Source organism: Vombatus ursinus, unplaced genomic scaffold (genome assembly GCF_900497805.2).
Source record: "Vombatus ursinus unplaced genomic scaffold, bare-nosed wombat genome assembly UNPS02014812.1, whole genome shotgun sequence".
Taxonomy (NCBI): domain Eukaryota; kingdom Metazoa; phylum Chordata; class Mammalia; order Diprotodontia; family Vombatidae; genus Vombatus; species Vombatus ursinus.
The window spans coordinates 46,353,159-46,362,724 of NW_020954590.1; the positions used below are offsets into that span (position 1 = coordinate 46,353,159).

At 41.5% G+C, this 9,566-nt stretch overlaps 1 protein-coding gene across 2 annotated transcripts in view; it reads right to left on the minus strand.

Moving 5' to 3' along the window:
• LOC114054054 (EMILIN-2-like) overlaps positions 1 to 8,040 on the minus strand; it is a 62,606-nt gene extending 54,566 nt beyond the window's left edge. For both annotated transcript variants that reach the window (XM_027877121.1, XM_027877120.1), the window contains exons 1-2: positions 7,829 to 8,040; positions 7,090 to 7,212 (exon numbers count right to left, since the gene is read on the minus strand). In XM_027877121.1, coding sequence (XP_027732922.1) covers positions 7,090 to 7,212; positions 7,829 to 7,941 — 236 coding nt within the window. In that variant the 5' untranslated portion in view covers positions 7,942 to 8,040. The remainder of the gene's footprint in view (positions 1 to 7,089; positions 7,213 to 7,828) is intronic.
• Positions 8,041 to 9,566: the final 1,526 nt, after the last annotated feature.

Here is a 9,566-nt window from a genome sequence, read left to right on the forward strand (position 1 = left end):
ATGTCATCCCCACTGCCCCATTCAGTAGACTTCAGGGGCTCCCTACTTCCATCAGGGTTAAATAAAAAATCCTGTTTGGCTTTTAAAGCCCTTCATAAATGGCCCCTTCCTACCTTTCCACTCTTAGGATACCTGACTCCCTTCTAAGATGGTGACTGACCTCCTTGCTCTTCCTTAAGTAAGACAATCCATCTCCTGACTACATTTGCACTCTCCCCCATGTCTGGAATTCTCTTTCTCCTTGTCTTTACCTCCTGGATTCCATGGCTTCATTCAAGTCTAAGCTCAAATTTCATCTTTTGCAAGAAACCTTTCCTATTCCCCCTTAATGTCAGTATTTTCTCTCTGCTTATCATCTCCAGTTTATCCTGCATATACCTTGCTTACACAAAGTTATGTGCGTGTTGCCTCCCTCATGAAATTGTGAGCTCCCAGAGAGCAAGGGCTGTTTTTGCTTCTCTTTGTATCCCTAGCTCTTAGCACAGTGCCTGGCACAGAGCAGATACTTAATAAATGCTTGCTGACTTGACTGGTAAGAAAGGCCTGAACTAGGGTGGGAGCAGAAACAGATGTGAACTAATACTGTATTTATATTTCAAAATTAAGGAAACCTTTTTTCACAAGGCAATGTAAAATTACCTTCGTGCAGAGTAACTATTATATGAAAATGCCTTTAAAGGGCAGCCGAGGGCACAAAATTACAACACTTGTGTTGAGTCACAGCCAGTGACTGCTTTCTAAGAGAATAACAAAGCTTTAAAATAAACAGGGTTTTATGGAAACAGGGCAGATAAGACAGAGCTGTTGCCCAGTGAATAACACAGAGAGCCAGGAAAAATCAGGTCTTCCCCTCCAACTGAGTTATAAAGGCCAGACTTTGAAGAAATTTAATGAGTGAAGATTATAGCTGTAACCAGTTTTTTGCTAGGGGCTTATACCTTTTTTTTCAGCTATTCAATCTTTTTATTTTACCTCAGCCTGATAAGAGAGGTTCATAGAATAAACAGACAAACCTGAAGACTAGTCAAAAGGCAATGCTTTAAAGTACCAAAACAGCTTTTAAATAGAAACAGATCATTTGAGACAAGTTTGCAAAGAGCAAACTCGGTCATTATGTACAAATCGCCATTTCCTCATCCTGTGTAGTACAGATATACCGTCAGCACTCTACAAGTGATAAATACTACTGCTGATAAAGATGTCTTTTACAGACGGGACATCACTAGGCCTTCTTCTATACTTCCTTTAAGTTCATCCACTAAAGCAGTTAATAATCAAATCAGTGTAACGAATTCTAGTATTAACATTCTTTTAGCATCAGACTCTTTCTTTTCTGAACATTTTGCAATTAACTGAGTTCATATAAATAACTTTTATCAACTAATCTTAAATGTTAACAGAACTATTTGCCTTTGTGTTTGAATAAAATGATTTTTAATTGTAGCTTCTTCCACTTACGAAATCTGCCTGCAGAGTTCTAATTACTTATGCATTGTATTTGGTATACAGAGACATACATCTGCAAAATGACATAGTATAATGGAAAAGTATTCTTCTCCCAAAATGTGAAAGTCCCATTGGGCACAGGGAGAATGTAGCTAGCTTAACGTCATTCTAATTAAAAACCCGCGAACATCATGCTATTGGCCCACTGTTATTGAGGTGCTGGGTGTAAGTTGTTCTTCTGGTGATGGGGATAGGTTTGTTCTGAGTTCTTCCCCGCCGTCCCCTTGTGACCAGTGCCACACATTTCCACGACAGCTGGCAATGGTTATGTATGAGTTCTCTGGTAGCTCTGGAACACAGTAAAGCTGTTATAATGCTCATGTGTAAGTGTGACCTTCACCCTTGGCCTCATAAACTTGTTTCTTTTTTCCCCCTCCTGACTTTCCGATTTCTGTTCATGGAACCACCATCCCCCACTAGTTACTTGAAACCTTTAAAGGTCCTTGCCTTTGATCTTCCCTATACTTTGTCGTCCATATTCAATCAGCTGCCAGTTGATTCCATCTCTGCACTTTCCTCTCATATCCATTAGCCTCCTGGGTTGCCATTCTAGTTTAGACCCTCATTACCTCTAGATTACAGACTGTTGCAGCAGCCTCTTAATCTACCTCCACTCACCACCACCACCACCACCCTTCCAGTCTTTCCTACGCACCACTGCCAGATTAGTCTTGCTCATAAACAGCTCTGATCACATCCCCGGTTCCTTATTGCCTGTATAATAAAGTCCAAACTCCTTTGCCTGGTAGTCCAGGTTTTTCCATGCTCTGGTTCCAAACTACCTTTCCAGCCTTCACAACCCAGCCGAACTGGACCACTGGCTGGTCCCCAAATACATCCCTCACTTTTCTGCCCTGATGCCTCTCCATTCTCAAATGGAGAATGAAATGTGTTCATTTCTCACACCTGAGCCCACTGAAATTCTAGTAATAAACCTAATTGAAATCCAAGTGATGATCATAGCAGCAGCAGCAGTTGGCATTTATATAGCACTCTAAGGTTTGCAATGTGCTTTATAATGGTTATTTCATTTGCTCCTCACAACAACCCTAGAAGGTAATTGATATTATTATACCCATTTTACAGATGAGGAAACTTCCTGCTACATGAAGCCTTCTTTGACTCACCTAGACAGAAGTAACACATTTCCATTCTCTGAACATTCATATTAATATATCTCTTATATTCCATTTTGTAGTATATTTGTCCTTACTACACTGTAAACTCCTTGAATTTGGGTACTGTGTCTTATTTATCTTTGTAGCAATGACACATTAGGCATCTGATGTTTGATGAATGAATGAATGAATTCTAACTGAATTAATTGACCCAAACAACTAACCTTTCCCTCAAATCCAAGAAAAAGATATTTTAATCAAATGAACCAGGGCAGCTACGTGGTGCAATGGACAAAGCTCCAGGCCTAGAATTAGGAAGACCAGAGTTCAAACCTGTCCTCAGACAGCTGTTCGACCCTGGGCAAGTCATTTAACCCTGTTTGTCTCAGTTTCCTCATCTTGTAAAATAAGCTAGAGAAGGAAATGGCAAACTACTCTAGTATCTTTGTTAAAAAACAAACAAACAAACCCAAATAGGGTCACTAAGTGAGGACATGACTGAAACGATTCAACAGCAACAACAAAAGATCTCTTTAGAACTCTTCCCTTGCCTTCTAATACAATTTACTTTTGTGGTTCTGCCTCGTACCTCACTGACTGGGTTCTGTCACATTCACTGTTCAATTGTATTTTATCTCCACTGTCTGATGGATAATAATTCAGTGATGAGCTATTAAAAAGAACGTGTTTGCAATAATACAGCCTTAGTCTGTGAGAAGGAGGTTATGAAGGGAAGTTCACACATCCTTGTTAAGATTAACAGGTCCAGCCAAATCAATTGGAAAAGTCAAACTGCTTTAAAAAAACCTTGGAAGCCAAACTGAAGATTTTGGTGTCCATATGTAAAAATAGTTCTAGTAAGTCCTTTGCCTCCATATGCTCTTAGACATTTTAGACTATCTCTTTTCACAGATATGTGAAGTAACTTTGGTCTTTTGGACTCCAGGCCTGACACTCTATTGACTGCACCACCTGGCTACCCCTTCTGAGGAAATCTATATCGTGTCAATTTGAGACATGAGGCATCAGAGAAGTACAAAACCTTCCTTTTGCTTCACAACTGAAAATGATCTTAGGGAACATCTATTCTGTCAGAGAAGTGACTTACCCAAGGTCACAAAATAAGGGGCAGAGGTTTCACTCCAGATCTCCCCTTCTCATTATAGTCCAATTTCCAGCATGCCAAATTGCTTCCCCACCCCCACCCCTTGTCTCTCTCCCACAAAGACACTTTCAACTTTTGTTTGTTTCATTTAGTTGAAGTCACAGATTTTTAGAGTATGGTTTTAGCCAAGGTGAGATACATTCTCTAGTCTGATTTCTCACCTCTCTGATTATTGATACTGCTGTCCAGTGCTACCTAATAGAATCTCAGAGTTGGAAGAGACCTCAGAAGTTATCTAGTGCAACCCAATGCAGGCACTTACTAAAACATCTGCTCTATTCTCTACCTGAAGCATAATTCACATCTAAATATCCCTCACAAGTGGTCATTTAGCTTCAGTGTAAAAGTCTCTGCTAAGAAGGAGATCACTACCTGCCATGGAAGCTCACTCCATGTTTGGGCAGCATTAATTGTTAAGAAATTTTACTAACCAAAAAATTCCTCCCTGTAACTTCCACTTCACCGGTCCTCCTTCTGCTCTTGCATCATGAATAAATTTAATAATCTTACTTCCACATAACAGCATTCCAAATATCTTAAGACAAAAATCCAAGCCAAATCTTCCTAGTTTTTTCAACTGATTCATATATTGGTATGGCTGTTCATCATACTAGTAGTACCTCTCCTCAAAACATGGCCAGAAAAGAAAATCCTTACCACCAAAGTCTTTGGTACCATCAACATCAGAAACTGATATGGTTTTAAGAATGGAAATGGCATTAAAGAAGACGTGTGACCATTTGCTTTTTTACTGCACCCTAAGGACCTCAGCTCTTCCATCTGAATTGTAGCTGAAAACTCTTCTATGCATTATCTCTCACTATTGGAATGTTAGTTTCTTCAGAGAAATAACTAGCTTGTTTTTCTATTTTTATTCCCAGTACCACTAGCACAGTGCTTTGTATATCATAAGTGCTTAATAAATGCTTTCTCATCCGTTCGTTGCCCAGCTTGTCAAAGTCTGCCCTTAAAATAAGGTACCCAGAACTGAGCACAACCAGATGTAGCCCAACCAGAGAAGAGTATGGTGAGACAACCACCTCTTCTTTCCTGGACACTATACTTCTATTAATGCAACCTAAGAGTGTAGCAATTTCTATTTGGCTCATAAACTTCTTGAGGGCAGGAACCATATATTATTCATCTTTGTATCTTTCTCAGGATCTAGCACATTGCTTGCACATAGTAGACACAATAAACAGGTGGTTAACCTTAATTTAGATCAAAATGTACATTTATTTGATTTAAATCAAATATATCCTAATTATAACAACCAATTCAAAATGATCAATAAGGGCTTTGGAGATGTGTGCTATATTAGTAAAAAGGAATCCACTGCAATGGAAAAAAATCTTTGCAAGCAGTTTTCTGTAATTAGGAAAAAATTTAACTCTACTTTCAGTGATAAAGTTATATGCTTTCTGGTCTAAATTCTATTGATGTTAATTATAAATATATATGAAAAGTTTAAACATTTCTATCTGATCATTTATCCAATCTAATCTGTCAGTGAGAAAGGGATTAAATAAGCCTAAACATGTTTCTATATTTATTAAGGCAGAGTAGGATTTCCTTGCAAAACTTCCTGATTGATAAGATTCTCCCTTACAACATGGGACATGCAAAGTAATTCCTTTTTAATATATTTATAATAGTGAATTCAGCAGTTGGGTCCTAGGACCACCCAGTCACATCACCAAGTCTGGACTCAGGCAATTAGGCTCTAAGTTTTTGCCCTAAGCTTTCATTCTACTGAAGAAGTGTCATGATATAGTCTGGAGCATTGGACTTGGAGTCAGGAAAACTTGGGTTTGAATCCTTCCTCAGATACTCACTAGTTGTGTGACCCTAGTGAAGTCATGTAACCTTTTTGAGCCTGGGGCTTTTCAGTCTCCTGTTAAATAGGAGGACTGGATGACCTCTAACATATATTCCAGCTCTAAATCCGTGATCCTATAAGTAGATAAAACATCCCAAGAATGGCAAGAATCAGATACTCAGCGGCATACTTTCTTTGCCTGAAATTCTGTATTATGATAATTATACATTCAAACTAATTATTTGGAGAAAATGAATTGCACCTATAATTGCACTACATAGCCACAAATGTCATTCTGTGACATTCAGAACTGTCATTCACATACCTGCCCTTATTTTATATCTGACTGCAAAAACTATACCGACTAAGACAAAATAACTCCTATTCAGAGGGATGTTTCCAAAATGTTTTATGCACATCACCTCATTTGAATTTGATGACAACTTTGGTAGAGTATTACTATCTTTGCATTAAAGATGAGATCATTATGGTTCCAATTGGTTAGATGACTACTTCTCACCGTCATACATTTTTACCATTTCTGACAAATAATAGCTATGTTGCTCTGAGCAACTACTCATTGTGATGGGGTAACTTTCTAAAAGTACAAAGTTGCAGAAAAGATGTTGACTTGCACATTGGTATGGGGAGTTTCTCCATCTAGGAATGCCCTCTATCAATGAAATCACAGGTCCAGTATTTCTCATACACTGAGTGAGAGAGTAAGAACTTGAATTCAGTGGAAGTTCTTCACACTATAACAGTTAGTTCTAACATAACATGAGTGTGTGTATAGTGCATTTTTAAAATGTGCCTTTTCTCTGTTGTAAAGAACTGAAATCTTGATTTAAAAAAAAAACAAAGCTAATGAATTCTTTTATAATTTTATGCCATCACTGACAACAATTTACACTCACTTATAAAAGCACCAAATGGTAAATATATATATATGTATATATAAAATTTAAACAGTGACTTTTTCTGGGTGGAATTTGAGATTGTAAATAAATGTTATATTCAGGCACTGAGGTGGAGCTTCTCTAGAATAAGACATTAGTACAAAACTACCATTTTGATCCACATTATACAATCCAAAAGTACTACACAATTTTCCTAAGATTTTAACAATATCTATTTTGGAAACTTGTGCTGTGTGCTCTTACCCCACAGTCCACAATATGGATCTAATTAGCTTCAGCTGCCTTATGTTAGTAATAAAAAAGAGAAAGCTTTGTTCATCATCTAACATGGTCCAGTAATCATAGGCTCAAAAATCATACATATCCTTCAATCCCCATACAAAGAAATAAACTTTTAAAATACCTCCACACCATGCGCTACCCTGCTGAAGCGCGGTAACTTTCCGACTCTAGGGTTTTCACTAGATCTGGAAGTGATTTGTTGATGGAATGGAGACGTAGCGCTCCTCTTACTCCCCCGATCCACCCCCGCCCAGTTTGCTCGGCCTCGCAAGTACTTACACCGGCGTGGATGGACAGGGAATCTGGTTCCAGGCACATTTGTACTGAGCCTGAATAAAACTCTCAGTTCCCTCCAGCACGGAGCAGCTCACATTCTTGTTCACTATGTAGGCGCACCAGTTCCTGGGGCGGGGTAGAAAGAGAGAGAAGGATTAACTGTAAAATGGGTGAACAATGAGAATGGCAAAGAAAGGATGAGTCGATGTATATATACAATGCATTGATGGCTGAGGGCACGTGGGTGTGGAGAAGATTCTTTTTTTTTTAAACAAAAATTAAGTATATGAAAGAATGAGAATGAATGCCAAGGTGAGCTCTTCCAGCATCTGTGTGCCTTGGACAGGTTTCGGGGCGCCCCCAAGGCAAGAGATGCTCCCTCCCTCTAGCCCCGCGCCCCCCAGGGCTTGGCAGACTCCGAGCTCAGCGTGCGGCCGGGCCAGTCCTGCACGTCTCCAGGCCGCTGCTGTCCCGCCTGCAGTTCGGCTCCTCCGCCTGGCCAGCCCTCTCACTGCTTGCCCCACAGGCTCCCCAAACCGGCCCCCAGCCCAGGCGATGCTCGCTAGGGGAGTCTACGTGTCACCCTGCAACACCCCGGGGACTTCTTGCTGCTCCCAGCGGGTTCGGGGCTGGGAGCTAGCTCTGGGGCGCTGAGGGTTGGGGGAGTGGCAGGCGGGGAGCCCGCGCCTCCAAGGGGATTCGCCTTGGCTAGGGAAAGGGGAAAAGGCCAGGGGGCACTTACTTGTTCCGAACGCCGGGCCGGCTGGTCTGCCGCATATGGGGGGTGGCTTGGGCTAGCCAGTCTTCTCTGAGGGCCAGGAGCGCCAGCACCCACGCCCAGCCGCAGGGCCACATTCTGCTGCGCCCCCGACTCGGATGGCCCCGCTGCTCCAGCTGCCGCAGCTGGCGCAAAGAGAGCAAACTAGCGCGCTCCACCGCCCTGCCGGCCCGAATGCACCCGCACACTGGGCTCTGGGGTGGAGGGCAGGGGGCAGCCACCCGGAGCCCGGGCCACCAGGTCTGTGAGCTGGAGGCACTAGGTTCCGTTGCTTCGGCCCCTTTTCCAGCGCCCCCCGCCCTCCCGCTCCGCACCCGAGCCCTTCAGTCTACTTTCTCACACTTCTCCTTTTCCGGCTTTCCTCACCCTGGTCTTCTCCTCCTCGGGTCCCTCAATGACGCACAGGTCCCCCCGGTTGCCGCCCTCCTCTTTATTTCACTTCCCCCTCCGAAATGTGACTCTTCCCTCCACCCGGGCTCCGTCTCTGCGTCTCCAGTCTCCTTCGCCTCTCTGCGGGGGGTTAGGGGCAAGGGGATTGGGAGAAGGGTCTGTATTACAATATTTCAAATTACTCATTCCTTTGGTCTTTTCCCAGAAACACAGGAACTCCGCCTTCCACCTTCCAGACACATACACAGCCCCAGCCCCTCAGGAGCAGCAATCCGAAGTCTGAGAGTCTGTTCCCACAGGCATCCCTGGGTGCTGAGCTCTATTGAAGAGTCCAGGGGCATCTTTATCAGTCCCCAGAGGAAGGCACTGATCTGGATTTCTTCATCTGGCAAGAGGCATGCATTCACGCCCCTTTTCTTATGTCCATTGATTCATCTCCACCACTTTTATGAGCAGAGGGGAGATAAGAGGAAAGTTAAGAAGACAGTGTTTTTTCTTTTTCATCTTTACAAAATACAAAGTTACACAAGTCAGTAGTACTCATTTAAAAATTGCCAAATCAACACTGCCCATCTCTACTGACTTTGATACCATTAGAATACCCTTTTCCCCCTGAAAAGGGGCAGACAAAGCTACAGCAATACCTTCTTAGCCACGGTTGGACCTTTTTTGCTTTATCACCCTCATAATTAAGTTTGTGTTCTCCCTCTAACCAGAAATTTTCCTAGGGGGCCTTTATATCAACCAAAGAATTGCCTAAAACAGACTCTGGTCTCAGAATTGTGGTTTAGTATAGAATGGTGGTTAATTTTTGGAAGGTAAATCAAAGCCCTTGCCTATAGCATCCTATATCTAGAATTTTTTTTTCTTGGTTTAGCATTTAGCATATAAAATGCTGCCTTTGGCACTTTACCAAATCTAATAATTTCTAACAAATTCTAACAGCCGTAGAAAAGTTGACAGGCTTTTGTTTGTACTTTCTTTTTCATTTAGTGTCTTTTGGCTTCCCTATCCTTTTAACTTTTTCTTATCCTCACCATCTCTTCTTAGAAAGGAGAAAACTTGCCCTAGAGAACCCTTAGTAGAAGTCCTAAACAAAGAAAAGCATTTTCAGAAAATATTTAAAAGAGAAGTCATGAATTAATTTAAGAGTAAAGCCGCTGTGTCTGATGCAATGCTTAATGTCATGTTAGTCATATATTTAACGGTAATATAAGTTAACATGGCATTTACTGATTGGAGCAACTTGGCCTCCAAAATGAATTGGAATACGTTGGAATAAGCACAAACTAAAGAAATTAGTCTGAGTCAA